At 41.0% G+C, this 20000-nt stretch overlaps 1 protein-coding gene and 3 pseudogenes across 1 annotated transcript; 2 read left to right on the top strand and 2 right to left on the bottom strand.

The window, feature by feature from the left end:
- Nucleotides 1–6643: 6643 nt before the first annotated feature.
- LOC119589672 lies at nt 6644–7424 on the bottom strand (annotated as a pseudogene).
- Nucleotides 7425–7988: 564 nt separating this feature from the next.
- LOC119589671 lies at nt 7989–9842 on the top strand. Its single transcript, XM_037938262.1, has 3 exons — nt 7989–8120; nt 9253–9356; nt 9394–9842. The coding sequence occupies exons 1-3, from the start codon at nt 7989–7991 to the stop codon at nt 9737–9739; spliced, it is 582 nt and encodes a 193-aa protein (XP_037794190.1). The 3' UTR covers nt 9740–9842.
- Nucleotides 9843–15553: 5711 nt separating this feature from the next.
- On the bottom strand, nt 15554–16713 carry LOC119589669 (annotated as a pseudogene).
- On the top strand, nt 16712–18515 carry LOC119589668 (annotated as a pseudogene).
- The last annotated feature ends 1485 nt before the right edge of the window (nt 18516–20000 follow it).

The following is a 20000-nucleotide window of genomic DNA, read 5'->3' as shown; positions in this document are numbered from 1 at the left end:
TCGGGGTTCCAAAAAAAGAATGGGGGGAACAGAAAAAAGGGAAAAGTAAAAGGCCTTTATCCAAAAAAAAGATTAAAAATTAAAACATTATAAAGTTTTAGGGGCTCCCTATCGTTTTTTATTTATTTTGCAAAAAAATAAAGCGGGTTTTTTTAAAAAAAAAAACTTATCCCTCCCCCTTTTTTTCCTTTTCCCGAATTCCCGTAAAAAATTAAAGGTCTGTTTTTTCCCCTGAAAGAGGGAGAGGGGTGAGGGGAGGAGGGAAGGAAATAAAGAAGGTAATAATTTTTTCAAAAGGCCCGTGTGGTGGGACAAAAAAATGTTGGGAACCCAAAGTTTAAAAAAACCCTTGAAACAAACCCCTCCCTTTAAAAAACGGGGCATGGAGGGGGGAGGGAAAAGGAGGGGAGAAGACTTTTTTAAAAAAAAAATATGTAAAAAGCTTTTGGCCAAAAAAACCAAAAAAAAAACCCCGGGAAACCCCCAGGGGAGGACACGGTCAGGGGGGCAGCCCAAAAGTGTTGTAGGGGGGGGGAGGGAGAGAGCGGGGGGAGGAAAGAAGGGGTAGAGAGAAAAAGAGAAAAGGGGGAAGAAGGGAAGGAACAAAAGGGAAGGAGGAAAAAGGGGGGGAGAAAGGGGGGGAAAGAAAAGGAGAAAGAAAAGGGGGAAAGGGAAAAAGGAAAAAAGAAAGGGGGGCGAGGGAGAAAAAGGAGGAAAAAAAACCCCAAAAAAAAGAAACGAAAAAAAAAAGGGAAAAAGGGGGGGAAGAGAGAAGAGGGAGAGGAAGAGAAGAGGGAAAGGAAGGAAGAAAAAAAAGGGGGGGGAAAAGAGAGGGAAGAAAAAAAGAAAAAAAAAGGGAAAAATGAAGAGGGGAGAGAAAGAGAGAGAAAAAAAAAAGGAAAGAAAGAAAAAGGAAAAGGGAAAAGGGGGTAAGAGGAGGGAGAAAGGGGAGAGAAGAGAGAGAGGGAGAGAGAAGAAAAAGGAGGAAAAGGAAAGCAAAAGGGAGAGAGAAGGGGGAGGAGAAAGAGAGAGAGAGGGAGAAGAGGAGAGGAAAGAAAGAGAGAGAGAGGGGAGGAGAGAAAAGAGGGAGAGGAAGAGAGAAGAGAGAGGAGGAAACGAGAGAAGAGAGAGGAAAGAGAGAGAAGGAGGGGGAAGAGAAAAGAAGGAAAAAGCGAGAAGGAGAAAAAGGAGAGGGGGCGAGAGAGGGGAGGGGAGGAGAGAGAGAAGAGAGAGAGGGGAGGAGAGGAGAGGGAAAAGGGAGGGGAGGGGGAAAGGGGAGGGGAAAAGGGGAGAAGGGAAGAAAGAGAAAGGAGAGAGAGAAAGAGGGGGGAAAAAGGGAAGAGAAAGAAAAAAGAGGGGGAAGAGAGAGAGAGAGGGAGGGAAAAGAGAGGGGAGGGGAAGAGAGAAAAGGAAAGAGAGGGAGAGAGAGGAGAGAAAGAGGGGGGGAGGAAAAGAGGAGAGAGGGAGAGGAGAAGAGAAGGAAGAGAGAAAAAAAAGAGAGGAGGAGAGGAGAGGAGAGAGGAGAGAAAGGGGGAGAGAGAGAGAGAGCGGGGGGGTTTGGGAAAAAACGAGAGAAAAAAAGGAGAGGGGGAGAGAAGGAGAGGAGAGAGAGAAAAAGGGGGAAAAAGAGAGAAAAAAGGGAGGGGGGAGAAAAAAGGAGAGGGGGGAGGGGAGTAGAGAGGAGAGAGCAAAGAGGGAAAAGGAGAGAGGGGGCGAGAGCGGAGAGAGAGAGAAAAAGGAGGGGGAGAAAAGAGAGAGAAGCGAGAAAAAGAGAGAGCGAGGGAGAAAAGAGGAGAGCAGAAAAAAAGAGAGGGGGCGGAAAGAGAGGAAAGAGAGGAAAGGAGAGAGGGGAGAGAGAGAGAGAGAGAGAGAGAGAGGAGGGGAAAAAGAGAGAGAGGGGGAAAAAAGAGAGAGGAAAAGGGAAAAGAGGAGAGAGAGAGAGAGAGGAGAGAGAGAGAGAGAGGAGGAGAGTTTGAGCGAGAGGAGAGAGAAGAGAAAAGGAGAGGAGGGGAGCGAAAAAAAAAAAAGTAATATGGTCAGTTTATTGCACTGAGGCCGGAATGCGGACGAGTGCGGTAAGAAATCAGAATGATATACTGCTCATTATCCCGTGACTTGATACACCAATGGGACTGTTTCTTTTGACTTTTAATCGGAGATGATGATTCCAAAAGGTGCAGTTAATTTTTTTGTTTTGTTAGGATTTGGCCGACAGAATTGATTTTCGTACTTTGCACCCTTTGGGCTGTCGATTGGGGTATTTAGTCAAGGATGAAAACATATAGGTAATATATTAAAATATATTTTTAGATCTACAATGTACATTTCACTCTACTGCTGAACTACAATTTACACGACTCTGTGCAAGGAAAATATCAGAAAAGAATTCACTTGCGAGCATAAATGTGACTAAAGGTGAATCACACACCAGGGAAGAGGGTATTGAGGCATAGAGAATAAAGATTAAGCCTTATTAGAGGAACCTCTCCGAAATTAAGAAGGCTTCGGGTTTAAAACCCCCCCCATACAAGGCAGGTGTGGTGGTGGAGAGTCCGGGAAGTCCATCCCCCGCAGGGGTTCATAAAGGGTGCCCGGGCGGCATGCCCCTCTCGGCGGCGTTAAAGCGGCCGGTACGTGTCCCCGGGATCTTCCTGCCCTCCCTTCTCCGTGGCTTCTATGACCTTGCGCGTATGGGGCATGAAGTCGAGATGAGCTGCGGACTTTATCGGGGTCGTTGGCCCGTGCGGTTCTGGGAAAACCTTGGGGAAAAGTTTGCATGTCGGCAAGACGTCGAGGGTGGGGGCGACCACTTTTCGTAGTCGCCCGGGTCGCGGGGGCCCCTTCGGCTGCAGGACGCCCAGGGCTTGGTACCTCTCCGTGGCCGCATGGGTGAAGCAGAGCACGGTGGCTACGACAAGGACCTGCAGGAAATACGAGGGAAAGGAAAAGGAGGTCAGCTGCGGAACGAATTTTCCCCGGGAAACCTCCTTTTGGGGGAAAGATTGGAAGTCAAGTAATATTTGTCATGCTTGCCTACACTACGAAGGCACGCGTTAGTAATTGTGTATTAATGAATGAATGTATGCATAGATATTTTGCCTGTTTCACATATGTATATCTAAATCAACACCTTTACATGTGATGCACACATCCATCATTATTTATACGACTGTTATACCATTCATTCATTCATATATATATATATAATATATATATTAAATTTAATTATATTATTTTACATATTTTATATATATCATACACAATAAAATAAAATAAAAATTATATATGAAAATCTTACACCCCAAAACCAACCATAAACACACACACACAAAACAAACAACGTGTGCTTCTCCATACACACATACACAAACTCCTGTTTCCCTGCGGACCCCACCTTGAACATCATGCTGCAGTGCATAGCCGAACGACGTCGTGAAGCGGGAGGGGGTCGAGGGTCTTCGGGGGCACGAGAGCTTCCTTTATATACTCGGGGGTCTCGAGGGGCGGGGCGACAGCGGGGGTGAGGAAGGGGGGGAGAGGAAGGGGGGCTGAAGGGAGGGGGAGTGTTTCAGCTTTGTGGAAAAAGTGTGACAGTGGACAGAAGGTTACGATTTTTACATAATTTTTTTTTTGTTTTTATTTTTTTGTTATTTAGAGTTGTTTGTGGTGGTATAAAAACTACAGTTTTTGTCACTTGCCTTTTGTGTGATGAGATAGAGATAAGGTGATGGAGAGAGAGAGAGAGAGAAAGAGAGAGAGGGAGAGAGAGAGAGAGAAAGAGAGAGAGAGAGAGATGTCTTTCTAAATAAACCGGAAGAAAATTCCTCAACTTTGCCCAGAAATTTGGTATGGAGGTCTTGTCATATTAAAGAATAGGTTTCAAAGAGAAAAAACTTGCAGTTCTTTTATTTTTATTTTTATTAATTAATTAATAATTTTTTTTTTTTTTTTTTACACAGAAAATGTTATCCCCCTTCCCATAAAAAAAAACTGACAAATATTTGCCAATCAAATTCGTGTGAAATCACCTTCCCTTTAAAAAATCGAATATCGGCAATTTTCTGGAATAGCGTCGCAGAACCGATCGCAACGATTTTGCGTATCAATGGATTCCTCTCTCCTCTAGTACACATATATGTATGAATTATGCCGTACCCCCCCCCCCCCCACACACACACACAAACGCCCATATTCTTGGCCCCGAGAGCAGGGGAGGGCATGAAAGGTACAGGGAAAAAATTGCGGGTAAAAAGAATAATAACACAGAATCAATCAATTATTTTTAGGCGGAGTTGGACCCCCTAGCGATTCCCCTCCTGGGGTGGATGCAGCTCCCTCGCCCAGGAACACAATGAATCCTCCCATTTTTCCCGGGCGGGATAAGCGTGGGGGCAGACACCCGCTGGCTCCTCCTGCGGAAATGCGGAGGAGTCTTTTTTTTCCTGGGGGGGGGTTGTGGAGAGGGGAGACGCAGGGGTACCCAGCTCCCTGCACTATTAGTGAGTAATTCTGTATGTTATTTATATTTTATCCCCGTAATTTGCCAGGTACCTTTCATGCCCTCCCCTGCTTATCGGAGCCATAAAAGGGTTTGGGGGGACCCGCGGTTAATTTGATATTTTTGGATAGCAGAGGGGGGAAATCTATCTTTAAAAACTCGTCGCGATCGGTTATGCGACGCTATTCCAGAAATTTACCCGAAAATCTATTGCAAAAAGTCAGACGTTAACGCCGAATGCGAAGCTGTTTTCCAACACTTTGCGAAGTGGCCTGAGGACAGCTCAAAATGATAAAGGGGTGGTGAAAAAATCTAATAAGTGCCTGAGAATTTTTAATTTTAGTGTAATCCAGTGATGCTGAAGAACAAAGCGAGTCATATCATGCGCTAAGATAAACCTTAGTGTTATTTTCAGTGTAATATATATATATATATATATATATATATATATATATTATAACATTTTTTCTTGTTTTTTTGAGCTAAATAAACTAATCTCTGTAAACACACACACACACTTTGGTGTAAAAGAGTTGCTCCTTTGCCGAACGCACTTCTGTCAGAAAAAATCCTGTTGCAACATAACTAGGTGTAATTAAGTAATTAGAGAACAAATGTTATTATTAGCCAATCACCTTGAACCCTGGTCATAGCTATTAGTTACTTAATGTTTTATACAAGTCAAAATACAAGTGAGCAATTGCTTTTGTAATAACTGCCTAAACAGATTGTTGTTAGCCTGTCATTATCCTCAACACATTGGGCTCTGTCGAGTTTCTAAAGTATTTTCTTCAAAATATCGAAATCTGATGTGTTTGTAGAGTCTATCAAGATGTATTTGTCTTCTGTGTGTTATAAAACCAGGATATTTCCGAACGGTGTCGTAAACCCGCCGTGAATTTGGCTGCCTTCGTTATGTGTTTGTTAGATTTATGGCCATATGGATAGGCGTTACTTTTTTGTTTCTCCGTTTATAACTTGGGGTTAAAACTGCCAGAAAAAGGTTGCCTCTTGTTGCTATGGTTATCGTTCGCGTAATTTTATCCTATATATGATTGTTTTTTTCTTTAATCTTACGTTTTGTTGGATTTTTTTTTTTCAAAGAGACGCCAAATTGATAAAATGCAATTAAAGAGCAAGACTTTTTATTATGAATAAATCGTTTTCACAAATGTATATTATCTATACAATCCGATTTTTTTTTATGTATATATAGCTTTCCTCAGTTAGGAACATCGGCAAAAGTATTTTTTCTTTGAGTTCCTTTTGTCTGCTTAAAAAAAAAAGAAAAAAAAAGTCAAGGTTAGACATAATGTTTTATTTTTTTTGAGTATGGGGTTAAATAATTATGTATAGGGTTTTAAGAGACTAAATATTTTATCATCGAGAAAGGAAGAGTTTAGTATTTTTTTTAACTGTTCAGTACGCAAAGGAAATATTTTGATAACAATAAATAACCTAAAATTTATTTGGTTCTTAAACTAGGGAAAATTAAGCTATTTCTGGGGAGTAATGAGGCACTTTCTAAAAATATTAGTTGTTTGCAGTAAACTGGTAAATAATAATACCAAATTAATTAATAGATGAATGTATGAATCAATATGAAATAAGTCAATAAACTAATATTCATCAATATTAGAGAGTTTGAATGAATTTCAAACGCATAAAATACAATAAAACCAAGTACGTGTGGAAAAGAGGGTTTAGAACTTTTTTTCTCCTTCAAACTTTTTTGGGCCGCCTTGTGGTTTTAAAAGAAAAATAAAAAAAAACAAGGCATTACCTTGTTTTGAGGAAAAAAAACGACTAGTTTTTCCACGGGAAGAGGAAAACTAACAACTACTGAGAAGCACCAGACCGCAGCCGTTTGTGGGAAAGCAAAGAAAACGGCAAGTGAAGGAAAAGGAAAGTTCTTAAACACATGGCTTACCGAAAAGGGAGTGTTATTTTTAGCTAGGTATTATCATTATTACTATCGTTCTTCTTGTTTTCATTAATAGTAGTAGTGGTGGAAGAAGTATCTATGTATATAAATTCCTGATAAGGTAACTTGAGAATGCACCAAAAAGTCTTCTTTATTTTCCCTTTGAATTTTTCAGTAATTAAAGAAGTCACGCCGGAAGTCATAGATAAAAGCTAGATTTTGGGGTGCTAGGTTTATGTATTGCCACAGCTACAATATATATTTCGCTGGACTTGTTGATTTACAGGAATTCTCCATGTATAAATATAAACATTTAGACTGACACCTTTAACATTAGAAAAAAACATGGAGATGATTAAGTTACACTCACATAAATTAAATTATAGGACATGGAATGAGGAACAGAGCAATTCAACTGCTAAATAGCTGGTTCGAAAGTCAGCGAGAGGCCTCAGTGCAGAGGTTGCCTATACACAGGCGAAGTGGTGGTGGAGAGTCCGAAGAAGTCCATCTCCCGCAGCTGGTTCATGAAGGTGACCACGTGCGGCATGACCCTCTCGCGGCCCGTGAAGCGGTGGTACGTGTCCTGCGAGATTTCTGCCCCCGCCTTTTCCGGGCCTTTGACCTTGCGCGTGTGGGCATGAAGTCGAGCATGAGCTGCGGGGACTTTTTGGGGTCGTTGGCCCCTACCCCGGTTCTCGGAGCCCCTTGCGGAAGAGCTTGACAATGTTGGCAAACGCGATTGGCGGCGACCAGTTCTCGTATCCCAGGGCAGGGCTCTCGGGCTGCAGGACCCCCAGGGCTTGGTACCTCTGTGGGGCCGCACTTGAGAGGCAGAGCACGGTGGCTGCGACGAAGAGGACCTGTGGGAGACGCGAGGGGAGGGCAAGAGAGGTCAGTGGCGGACCAAACACCACAGAGATACCTGTCAGTTCTTCACGTTGCTTTCACTACTCAGGCAATCGCTCGCTCACACGCGTATTAATGTATTACTGAAGACATGTTCCAATAGTTAACAGTTCACATCTATTTTTGAAGTGGCTTGCCTGTTCATTTAATCGCCTACATATCTATATCAGTAATCATTCTAAATTTCTCATAACGAATGCGTACTGAGGCGTGTTAGTTTTAATATAATCTTATGCGTTTTTAACGTAACCCATAGATGCATAAGCATAAAAGTAGTAACTTTAATTTACATACACAACACACACACGCCACAGTATGTGTGTGATATGCATGCGTAGTTTGTTGTTTTATACTTTAAATTTTGTTTAAATATAATATATATTTTATAAAAAGGTATTTTATATGTTATGTGTAGTAAATGTATATATATATTATGTATAGATATATTTGTATAGTTATGTTATATTTATTATATATGTATTGTATAAAGAATTATTTTTGTTATGTATATGTATATAAAAATATATATTTAATGAAATTTATATGTGCGTATATATTTTAAACACACACTATATTATTTAAAATATGTAAAAGATTGAATAGTGTATTTTTGGTCAGGACACACACACACACACACACACATGCTAGGGCCGTGTTATGTCCAAGCCAGTAATCCTCGTAGCTCCCACCTTAAGATCTCTGAGTTTTTGGGCGACGACGTGTAAAGCGGGAAAAAGGTCGAGTGTGGTCCTGGGGCGCGAGAGCTTCCCTTATATACTCAGGCGTCTGGTGCGGCTGTGGTCAGGAGGCGAGGGCGTTGCAAGGAGCGAGGCGGGGTAGAGGTTCTTCTGCGTTAAGGAAAGGGTGTTTTATTTTGTATGTCTGTTTTTTCGTTTGTGGTATTTGTGAGAGAGAGAGAGAGAGAGTAAGAGAAAGAGAGGGAGAGAGAAAGTGAGAGAAAAAGAGAGGGAGAGAGAAAAAGTGAGAGAGAAAGAGTGAGAGAAAGAGTGAGAGAGAAAGAGAGAAAGTGTGAGAGAGAGAGTGAAAGAGAAAGAGAGCGAGAGAGTGAAAGAGAAAGAAAGACAGACAGAGAGAGGAAAGGGAAAAAAATAGATATATGTAACCATATATAAAAGAAAAAGAATAAAAGAGAGAGAGAGAGAGAGAATAAAACAGAACCATACAAACAGACAGAAACGACACGAAAATCATTCCTAGCAAGAGAAAGAGAGAAACAAAAGTACGCCTGAAGGGAATGGCCCTGGGACCCTCTGGCAACTGTCAAGGCAAGACGAATGTTATATAAGGATCGCGTTGCTCTACCTGTCATTCATTCCAGCCTCGCATTCCTGCCGTTAACATGTACGCTGCTGTATGTATTCATTTTCTTTTGTTTATGTATTTATTCATTTATTTCTTTCGGGGCGGGGTGTCAATGAGGATCAATGAAAAAAAAGAATTGTTGTTATTTTTTCCCCAGTAGGGGATTATTTTGATTGTTATTATTGCTAGTGGAGTTTGTGGAAAAGCAGTAGCACTTTTGATGTATTTGTGATGAAATGAGAGACCTTTTATCTTTAGGGGTTTTCCTCCTCATCTACCCTATTTTTTCCAGTACAATAAATACCGGAGAAATGGATTTCATTTGTATTTCTTGTTTTTATCATTATTATTATCATCATTATCATCGACGGCATCATCGTAAAAACTATTGGTGCTTGGAGGCCTTTTACCCAAAACAAAATTCGGATTGTATATTTTATCTTTAAAAAAAGTTTTATCTTTGCTGCCACCTGATCTGCCTTTTTTTTTAACGTTTGAATCTGCAACCATGAGGAAAATGCAAGGGGTTTTAGTTCTTGTCCTACTTGCCTAATCGCCTCCCGCTTGATTCCTGTTTCTGAGAGTTCCCTCCCCCCAGATCCCCGAGCCTGGCTGCGTGTGCGTGCGCCCTCCCCCAGACTACGAGGCCCCGGGCGTGCTTCAGCCGGCGAAGCCGAGGGGCTTAGGCAAATACGAGAACTGGTGGCGGGACCCCGAATCCCGCCCGAGGTTTTTAGAGCCTGAAAGGGGCTGGCCGCAGGATGACTCCCCCCCAGGACGACCCCCTTGACCGCAGAAATGTTGGAGATCCTGATGGGTTTATGCCCGTGACCCGCAAGATCCTGTTCGCCGTGGCTAAGGCCGAGGGGCGGACTGTGTCCGAGGAGGAGCTGCAGAGACTGGACCGCGCCGAGAAGATCCTTCCCTCCGCCTTCAAGTTCATGCTCCAGATACAGGGCAGCGACTTCTTCGGCTTCGAAAACCCCGACGCCGAAAGGGCCCCGATGGAGGACGCCGACACCAGCGTCAGCGGGTCCTTCGTCCAGATGCCTCACGGGAGAAGCGTGTTCATCCACCACTGGTAGGCGCAGACGGAGGTGCAAAAGGGAGGAGACGCAGGCGGGCTAGGAGCAGAAAAAGTACAAAAGGTAGAGAGATGAAGAGGAGAGGGAGACAGAAGCTGTCGGATTCAGGAGATCACAAGATAGTGAAAAATTTGAATCGGCGGTATCCAACGAGTAATAAAAAGAACAAATAAAAACGCCAAAAGTTTAAATTAACACTTATAAATGTCTGGTGTGGCTCCCCTGACGATTCACATTTATTTGCATAAAACTAACGCTGCTCACTGATAAAAACTATCATCCCATTAACACATTACAACCTGTACATACATGTAATTAAACAATGTAAAAAATTGAAAGGTCTGTCATATTCCCTTTCTGAAGAGAGAGAGAGAGAGAGAGAGAGAGAGAGAATGAGAAGGAAAGACATTAAGAAGGTAATAATTTTCAAATATAGGCGTGGTGACAAAAAAGTTATTGAATGGGAATCAAGTTACTACACAATATAGTTAACAAATCGAATACAGTTATAAACCATGCATAGAGAGAGAGAGAGAGAAAGAGAGAGAGAGAGACTTTTAAAATAAAGATGTAAAAGCATAGGACAACAAGGAACCCAAATGCCTGGAAAAACCACAGGGTGTCAGACACTTGGTCATGTGGTCAGCTCAAATAGCTGTTGCTAGAGAGAGAGAGAGCGAGAGAGAAAGAGAGAGAGAGAGAGAGAGAGAGAGGCGAGAGAGAGAGAGTGAGAGAGAGAGCGACGGGGAGAAAAGAAGAGAGGAGAGAGAGAGAAAGAGAGAGCTCAAATAGTTGTTGCTAGAGAGAGAGCGAGAGAGAAAGAGGAGAGAGGAGAGAAGGAAAAAAGAAGAGAGAGAGAGAGAAGAGAAGAAGAGAGAGAGGAGAGAGAGAGAGGAGAGAGAAAAAAGAGCGAGAGAGAGAGAGAGAGAGAGAGAGAGAGAGAAGGGAAGAGAAAGAGAGAGAGAAAAATAAGAGAGAGAAAGAAAGAGAAAGAGAGAGGAAGAGAAGAGAGAGAAGAAAGAGGAAAAGAGAAGAGAGAGAGGAGAAAGAGAGAGAAGAAAAGGAAAGAAAAAGAGAGAAAAAAAGACGAGAAGAAAAAGAGAGGGAAAAAGGAGAGAAGGGTAGGAAAAAAGATAAAAAAAAAGAAAGAAAGAAAAAGGGGGGGTAAAGGGGGGGGAGGAAGGGAGATAAAAAAAAGACAAAAGAAAACGAAAACAAAAAAAGGAAAAAAAGAAAAAAACGGGGAAAAAAAACAAAACATAAAAAAAAGAAAGAACAAAAAAAAAAAAAACAAAAAAAAAAAAAAAAAAAAAAAAAAAAAAAAAAAGGGGGAAACAAAAAATAACAAAAACAAAAAAATCAAAACAAAAAAAAAAAAAAAAAAAAAAAAAAAAAAGGAGAAAAAAGAAAAGAAAGGAGAAAAAAGAAAAAAAAAGAGGAGAGAGGAGGAGAAAAAAAAAGGAAAGGAGGAGGAGGGGAAGGGGGAGGCGGAGAAAAAAAAGAATATGTCATTATTGACTTTAACCCAATGGGCGTTTTTTTTGAAATGGGGATGATTATTCCTAAATTATTTGTTTATTTGATTAAATTTTGGGGGAAAAGTTTCTTGTACTTTTACCGGGTGATTGGGGTTTTATAAGGTGAAAAATTATGTTTATTTAAAAATTTTTGCCACAAGAATTTCATCTCGTGATCTTTGACCTTTGGGTGGGTCCTTGGGTAAAATTTATAAGTGAAACAAAGGGGGAATATATTTAAAAATTAGCCCATTAAGGCCTCTCTCCATTTCAGAACTTTTGTGAAAAATACCAAAAAATATTTTGGGGGAAATGGGAAAAATATCCCCCAGGGGAGGTTAAGGGCGGGATGATTGGGGGGCCTTTTAAAGGGGGGTCGGGGTTGGGACTTCCTACCCCCGCCCTTTCCGGGCCCCGCCTTTGGGGGTGGAGAGTCGAGAAGTCCGTTACGGGGCTTTGGTTCGGGGCCGGGGAGCCCCCCGGGCTTGAAGGGCGACGTGTTCGGGAACCCTTTTCCTACGCCTTTCCGGGGCTTCAGCTGCGGCGAGGGTTGAATCCTGGCCGCGGGTAAGGGGGGCACGTGGCTCGAAAAACCCCGCGGAAAACGGGGGAAAAGGAGGTGGGGGGAACGTTTCTCGAGCCCTCCGTTGTGAGGAAGAGGAATTGTAATATTTTGCATGTTGCCACATACGAAGGACCGGAAATGGAAAGAAGAAGTATGGGAAGATAATTGCCCCCCGTTTAAAAATGTAATTAAAAATTTTTTAAAAGTGATACAAAACCATATTATTTATTAGGGTGTATTTTTCATTCTTTTAATTTTATATTAAATTTAAATCTATATTATTTATAATTTATTTATATTTTATATTTATATATATATTATTATATATATACATAAACCATAATACAATGATAAATAAAAATTTTTTATAGTTTAAATCTTTTACATTCCCAAAAAACACAGCACAAACAACGTGTTTCTACATGTACACACATACACAAACTCCTGTTTCCTTGCGGACCCCACCTTGAATATCATGCTGCAGTGCATAGCCGAACAACGTCGTGAAGCGAGAGGGGGTCGAGTGTCTTCTGGGGCGCGAGAGCTTCCTTTATATACTCGGGGTCTCGAGGGGTGGGGCGACGGCGGGGGTGAGGAAGGGGGGCTAAGCAGAGGGGGAGTGTTTCAGCTTTATGGAAAAAGTGTGACAGTGGACAGAAGGTTACGAGTTTTACATAATCAATTTTTTTTTTTCTTATTTTTTGTTATTTAGAGTTGTTTGTAGTGGTATAAAAACTAGGGTTTTTGTCACTTGCCTTTTGTGTGATGAGATAGAGATAAGGTGATGGAGAGAGAGAGAGAGAGAGAGAGAGAGAGAGAGATGTCTTTCTAAATAAACCGGAAGAAAATTCCTTAACTTTGCCCAGAAATTTGGTATGGAGGTCTTGTCACATTAAAGAATAGGTTTCAAAGTGAAAAAACTTGCAGTCCTTTTATTTTTTTTATTAATTTATTTACTTATTTATTTATTCTTTTTACACAGAAAATTTTATCCCCCTTCCCATTAAAAAAAAAAAAAAACTGACTAATATTTGCAAATCAAATTCGTGTGAAATCACCTTCCCTTTAAAAAATCGAATATCGGCAATTTTCTGGAATAGCGTCGCAGAATCGATCGCAACGATTTTGCGTATCGATGGATTCCTCTCACTTTTAGTACACATATATGTATGAATTATGCCGTGCACCCCCCCCCCCCACACACACACAAACGCCCATATTCTTGGCCCCGAGAGCAGGGGAGGGCATGAAAAAATACAGGAAATTGCGGGGGGAAAATTGAATATACCGAATCAAACATTTATTGTTAGTGCAGGGGGGGTTGGGCCCCCTGCGACCCCCCCCCGGGGGGATGAGCTCCCTTCGCCAGAAACAAAGAATCCCCCCTGTTTCCGGGAGGATAGAGGCCGGAGCCCCCCGACCCCCCCCCCTCTCTCCTGCTGTGAATATGCGGAGGAGTCTTTGTTTTCCTGGGCGGGGGTTGTGGAGAGGGGAGACGCAGGGGTACCCAGCTCCCTGCACTATTAGTGAGTAATTCTGTATGTTATTTATATTTTATCCCCGTAATTTGCCAGGTACCTTTCACGCCCTCCCCTGCTTATCGGAGCCATAAAAGGTGGGGTTTGGGGGCGACCCGCGGCATAATTTCGATATATTTGGATAGCAGAGAGGGGAATCTATCAATACTAACATCGTCGCGATCGGTTATGCGACGCTATTCCAGAAAATTACCCGAAAATCTATTGCAAAAAGTCAGACGTTAACGCCGAATGCGAAGCTGTTGTCGAACACTTTGCGCAAAGCTTCATTTACGGTAAAAGCTTAGCGTTTGGAAATAATACGACGACCCAGAAGCACTTTACAGAACCGAAGTGGCCTGAGGACAGCTCAAAATGATAAAGGGGTGGTTTAAAAAAAACTAAAAAGTGGCTGAGATTTTTAATTTTAGTGGAATCCAGTGATGCTGAAGAACAAAGCGAGTCTTATCATGTGCTAAAGTCAACCTTAGTGTTATTTTCAGTGTAATATATATATATTCTTTATTTTACATTTTCTTGTAGTTTTAGAGCTATAAACTAATCTCGTAACCACCACACACAAAACCCACTTTTGGGGTAAAAAAGTTGCTCCTTTTGCCCAACGCACTTCTGTCAGAAAAAAATCCTGTTGCAACATAACTAGGTGTAATTAAGTAATTAGAGAACAAATGTTATTATTAGTCAATCACCTTGAACCCTGGTCATAGCTATTAGTTACTTAATGTTTTATACAAGTCAAAATACAAGTGAGCAATTGCTTTTGTAATAACTGCCTAAACAGATTGTTGTTAGCCTGTCATTATCCTCAACACATTGGGCTCTGTCGAGTTTCTAAAGTATTTTCTTCAAAATATCGAAATCTGATGTGTTTGTAGAGTCTATCAAGATGTATTTATAAAACCAGGATATTTCCGAACGGTGTCCTAAACCCGCCGTGAATTTGGCTGCCTTCGTTATGTGTTTGTTAGATTTATGGCCATATGGACAGGCGTTACTTTTTTGTTTCTCCGTTTATAAATGGGGTTAAAACTGCCAGAAAAAGGGTTTCCTCTTTTTGCTTGGTTTTTCTTCGCGTAATTTTATCCATTTGATTGTTTGTTTTTAAATTTTCGTTTTGTGATTTTTTTCCCAAAGAGGCCAAATTTATAAAATTTAAATTAAAGGGGCAAGACTTTTTTTTTGAAAAACGTTTTCACAAATGTATATTATCTATACAATCCGATTTATATATATATATATATATATATATATATAGAGAGAGAGAGAGAGAGCTTTCCTCAGTTAGGAACATCGGCAAAAGTATTTTTTCTTTGAGTTCCTTTTGTCTGCTTAAAAAAAAAAGAAAAAAAAGTCAAGGTTAAACATAATGTTTATATTTTTCTTTGAGCATAGGGTAAATAATTATGTATAATGGTTTTTAAGAGACATGAATTTTATCATCGAGAAAGGAAGAGTTTAGTATTTTTTTTAACCGTTCAGTACGCAAAGGAACTATTTTGATAACAATAAATAACCTAAAATATTATTTGGTTCTTAAACTAGGGAAAATTAAGCTATTTCTGGGGAGTAATGAGGCACTTTCTAAAAATATTAATTGTTTGCAGTTTAAACAGGTAAATAGTAATACCAAATTAATTAATAGTTGACTGTATGAATCAATAAAATGAATACGATATAAGGTAATAAACTAATATTCATCAATGTTAGAGAGTTTGAATGAATTTCAAAACGCATAAAATACAATGAAAACAAGTACGTGTGCAAAAGAGGGTTTAGAACTTTTTTCTCCTTCAAACTTGAGAATGCACCAAATGTCTTCGTTACTTGCCTTGATATTCTTCACGTAATGTGAATGAAGTCACACCGGAAGTCATAGATAAAAACTAGATTTCGGGGTGCTAGGTTTATGTATTGCAACAGCTACAATATGTATTTCGATGGACTTGTTATTTACAGGAATTCTCCATGTATAAATATAAACATTTAGACTGACACCTTTAACATTAGAAAAAAACATGGAGATGATTAAGTTACACTCACACAAAATTAAATTATAGGACATGGAATGAGGAACAGAGCAATTCAAATGCTAAATAGCTGGTTCGAAAGTCAGCGAGAGGCCTCAGTGCAGAGGTTGCTTATACACAGGCGAAGTGGTGGTGGAGAGTCCGAAGAAGTCCCTCCCCGCGCTGGTTTATGAGGTGACACGTGCGGCATGACCCTCTCGGGGGCGTTGAAGCGGGGTACTGTCCTGCGAGATCTTTCTGCCCCCCGCCTTTTCCTGGCCGTATGCCTTGCGCGTGATGGGCATGAAAAGAGCATGAGCTCTGCAGTTTTTCAGGGGCGTTGGCCCTGTCGCGGTTCTCGGGGGCCTTGCGAAGAGCTTGACGATGTTGGCAAAAGCGATGGTGGCGGCGACCACGTTCTCGTAGTCGCCCAGTCGCGAGGGCTCTCGGGTCAGGACGCCCGGGCTTTGGGATCTGTGGGCCGCCCTTGAGAGGCAGAGCACGGTGGCTGCGACGAAGAGGACCTGTGGGAGACGCGAGGGGAGGGCAAGAGAGGTCAGTGGCGGACCGAACACCACAGAGATACAGTCTGTTCTTCACGTTGCTTTCACTACTCAGGCAATCGCTCGCTCACACGCTATTTTAAAGTATTTTGAAGACATGCCCATGTTAACAGTTCCATCTATTTTTTTTAAGTGGGTTTGGGCCCGTTCATTTAAACGCCTACTGAGCGCGTGTTAGTTCATTTAATCGCCTACATATCTATATCAGTAATCATTCTATAATTTCATTCATACACAGAATGACGCTACTGAGCGCGTGTTAGATTAAGTACTAATCTTATGCGTATTTTAACAGTAATCCACATAGATGCATCAGCATACAATAGATGTTACATACACACACACACACACACACGCACACGTATGTGTGTGTATATGCATGCGTGTGTTTGTATGTATATACATATATATGTATATATAGATTTTGTATAGAATGTGTAGTATAATGTATATATTATATTGTATATGTATAATATTGTATATGTAATATTTTTAAATAACGTATATGTATATGAATATAATTTTATATGTTTGTATATAAGAAAAATTTGTATTGATATGTATTAAAAAAATATTAATTGTATATGTATATGTATATAAGAATATATATTGTATATGTATATGTATATGTGCGTATATATATGTACACACACTATATATATATGTATAAATATGTATGTAGATATGAATATGTGTATATTATGTTAGGACACACACACACACACATGCTAGGGTTGAGTTATGTCTAAGCCAGTAATCCTCGTAGCTCCCACCTTAAGAGTCATGCTGCAGTGTTGGGCGAGCGACGTCGTGAAGCAGGAAAAGGTCGAGTGTGGTCCTGGGGCGCGGGAGCTTCCCTTATATCAGGGTTGGGCGGGTGGGTCAGGGGCAGGCGCTGCAAGGAGCGGGGCGGGGGAGAGCTTCTTCTGCGTTTAAAAAAAGGGTGTTTTATTTTGTATGTCTGTTTTTTCGTTTGTGGTATTTTTTGAGAGAGGAGAGAGTAAGAGAAAGAGAGGGAGAGAGAAAATGGAAAAAAAAGAGGGAAAAGAGAAAAAAGGGGAAAAGAGAGTGAGAGAAAGAGTGAGAAGAAAGAGAGAGAAAATGGGGAGAGAGTGAAAGAGAAAAAAGGAGGATAAAAGGGGAAAAAAGACAGACGAGAGGGAAAGGGAAAAAAAATAGATATATGTAACCATATATAAAAGAAAAAGAATAAAAGAGAGAGAGAGAGAGAGAATAAAACAGAACCATACAAACGGACAGAAACGACACGAAAATCATTCCTAGCAAGAGAAAGAGAGAAACAAAAGTACGCCTAAAGGGAATGGGCCCGGGGCCCCTATGGCAAAATGCAAAGGAGACGAATGTTATATAAGGATCGCGTTGCTCTACCTGTCATTCATTCCAGCCTCGCATTCCTGCCGTCAACATGTACGCTCCTGTATGTATTCATTTTCTTTTGTTTATTTATTTATTCATTTATTTCGGGGCGGGGGGTGTCAATGGGGATCAATGAATAGCATTGTTGCTTATCTTTTCCAGTAGGGGAATTATTTTGATTGTTATTATTGCTAGTGGAGTTTGTGGAAAAGCAGTAGCACTTTTGATGTATTTGTGATGAAATGAGAGACCTTGCAATTTTCGTTATCTTTAGGGACTTCCTCCTCATCTCATTCTCATTTCATCTGTAGAATAAATACCCGGGGAAATGTTTCATTTTTATTTTTTGTTTTTTATTTATTACATCAATCATCGACGGGTCATGTAAAAACTATTGGTGTCATTAGTGAGGCATGTTAATTCATAACATAAATTCGGATTAGCATTACATTATATTTATCATTATAAATATTTTTATCTTTGCTGCCACTTGATCTGCCTTTTTTTAACGTTTGAATCTGCAACCATGAGGAAAATGCAAGCGGTTGAGCTTCTTGTCCTACTTGCCTAATCGCCTCCCGCTTGATTCCTGTTTCTGAGAGTTCCGCTCCCCGCAGATCCTCGTAGCCTGTGCTGCGTGCGCGTGCACCGCGCCGCCAGACTCGAGGCCCTGGGCGTGCTTCAGCCGGCGAAGCCGAGGGACTTTGGCAAATACGAGAGTGTGGGGGCGCGACCATCGCATCCGCCCGAGGTTTCCAAGAGCCTGAAGGAGTGGCACAGGGTGGGGGGTTTAGGACGACCCTTCGATCGCAGAACATGTTGGAGATCCTGTGGCGTTATGCCCCTGACCCGCAGGATCCTTCGCCGGGTAAGGCCGGGGGGGACTTGTCCGAGGGGGGAAACTGCAGAGGGGCCCGCCGAGAAAATCCTTCCCTCCGCCTTCAAGTTCATGCTCCAGATACAGGGCAGACGACTTCTTCGGCTTCGAAAACCCCGACGCCGAAAGGGCCCCGACGGAGGACGCCGACACCAGCGTCAGCGGGTCCTTCGTCCAGATGCCTCACGGGAGAAGCGTGTTCATCCACCACGGGTAGGCGCAGACGGAGGTGCAAAGGGAGGAGACGCAGGCGGGCTAGGAACAGAAAAAGTACAAAAGGTAGAGAGAGGAAGAGAAGGAAACAGAAGCTGTCGGATTAAGGAGATCACAGGGGGTGAAGGAGAGAAAAAGTAGAATTGGGTAGCCCAAAAAAAAAATGAAAGAAGAAAAGAATATAAGACGCCAAAAGATAAGAAGGAAACGTAATTACTGCAGATGAAGCGTTAATTAACACATTATAAATGTCTGGTGTAGGCCTCCGCTGATTCGTTTTCAATATTCATTTGCATAATCATAACGCTGCTCACTGATAAAAACTATCATCCCATTAACACATTACAACCTGTACATATATGTAATTAAACAATGTAAAAAATCGAAAGGTTTCTCATATTCCCTTTCTGAAGCGAGAGAGAGAGAGAATGAGAAGGAAAGACATTAAGAAAGTAATAATTTTCAAATATAGGCGTGGTGACAAAAAAAAAAAAGTTATAGAAAAAGTTTATTGAATGGGAATCAAGTTACTACACAATATAGTTAACAAATCGAATACAGGAATAAACCATACATAGTGAGAGGTAGATAGATAGATAGATAGAGAGAGAGAGACTTTTAAAATAAAGATGTAAAAGCATAGGACAACAAGGAACCCAACTACCTGGAAACCACAGGGTGTCAGACACTTGGTCATGTGGTCAGCTCAATTAGCTGTTGCGAGAGAGCGAGAGCGAGAGAGAAAGGAGAGAGAGAGAGAAGGAAGAAAGAAGAGAGAGAGAGAGAGGGGAAGAGAGAGGAGAAAAGAAAAAGAAAGGTGAGAGAGAGAAGAGGAGAAGAGCGAGAGAGAGAGCGGAGAGAAAGAGAGAGAGAAAGAGAGAGAGAGGGAGAGAGAGAGAAAAGAGAAGAGGGGAGAAAGAGAAAGTGAGAAAAAGAAAGGGAGAGAGAGAGAAAGAAAGAGCTATAATAAATGGAACGAAAGAGCTGGGGGGCGGCAGAGTTAGGACAGAGATATCAAAAAAAAAAAAAAAAAAAAAGAAATGGACATGGGTATAAGCTGAAGACAAAAAAGGAAACGAAAAAAACAGGGTCCCCCCCTTATTATTTTTGGGCTTGGCCACGAAAAAAATGAAAGGAAGTACATAAATTTTAAATTATCATAATTACATAATCATTTGAGTCATGGGTATAGATTTAAAGCCCAAGAGCCTAGGGTGCCCCCGACATGGACGCGGCGCAGCCTTTTGGGGGTTATGTGATTCTCTTTTCTGCTCACGAAATATAGTGAATAAAGGGAGATAACGATAACAGTGTGGACGAGAAAATGTATGATTATTTTTCCCTTATATAAAATATTATATACATTATATATTTATATAAAATATTATATAAAATAATTTTTTTTTTTTTTTTTTTTTTTTTTTTTTCTTTCTTTTTTCTTGATTCCTTTTATCGCGGCCTTTCTCCTCTCGCAATATTCATATTATTGTGTATTTGCTTACCTGTATGATGTCTTTCTATCTTTATATTTTACTTTTCCGTCTCTTGGTCTCTTTCCGTTACTTTTTTTATCATTTTCCCCTTTCTTACCTTTTTCCCCTATAC

This window comes from Penaeus monodon, chromosome 26 (assembly GCF_015228065.2).
Source record: "Penaeus monodon isolate SGIC_2016 chromosome 26, NSTDA_Pmon_1, whole genome shotgun sequence".
Classification (NCBI taxonomy): domain Eukaryota; kingdom Metazoa; phylum Arthropoda; class Malacostraca; order Decapoda; family Penaeidae; genus Penaeus; species Penaeus monodon.
This window is presented reverse-complemented; position numbering and strand designations above follow the sequence as displayed.

Coding starts and splice junctions, on each gene's coding strand:
- LOC119589671 (XM_037938262.1), top strand. CDS start 7,989: ATGTCCAAGCCAGTAATCCTCGTAGCTCCCACCTTAAGATCTCTGAGT. Junction 8,121..9,252: donor CTTATATACTCAGGCGTCTG/GTGCGGCTGTGG, acceptor CCCTCCCCCCAG/ATCCCCGAGCCTGGCTGCGT. Junction 9,357..9,393: donor TTAGGCAAATACGAGAACTG/GTGGCGGGACCC, acceptor AGGTTTTTAGAG/CCTGAAAGGGGCTGGCCGCA.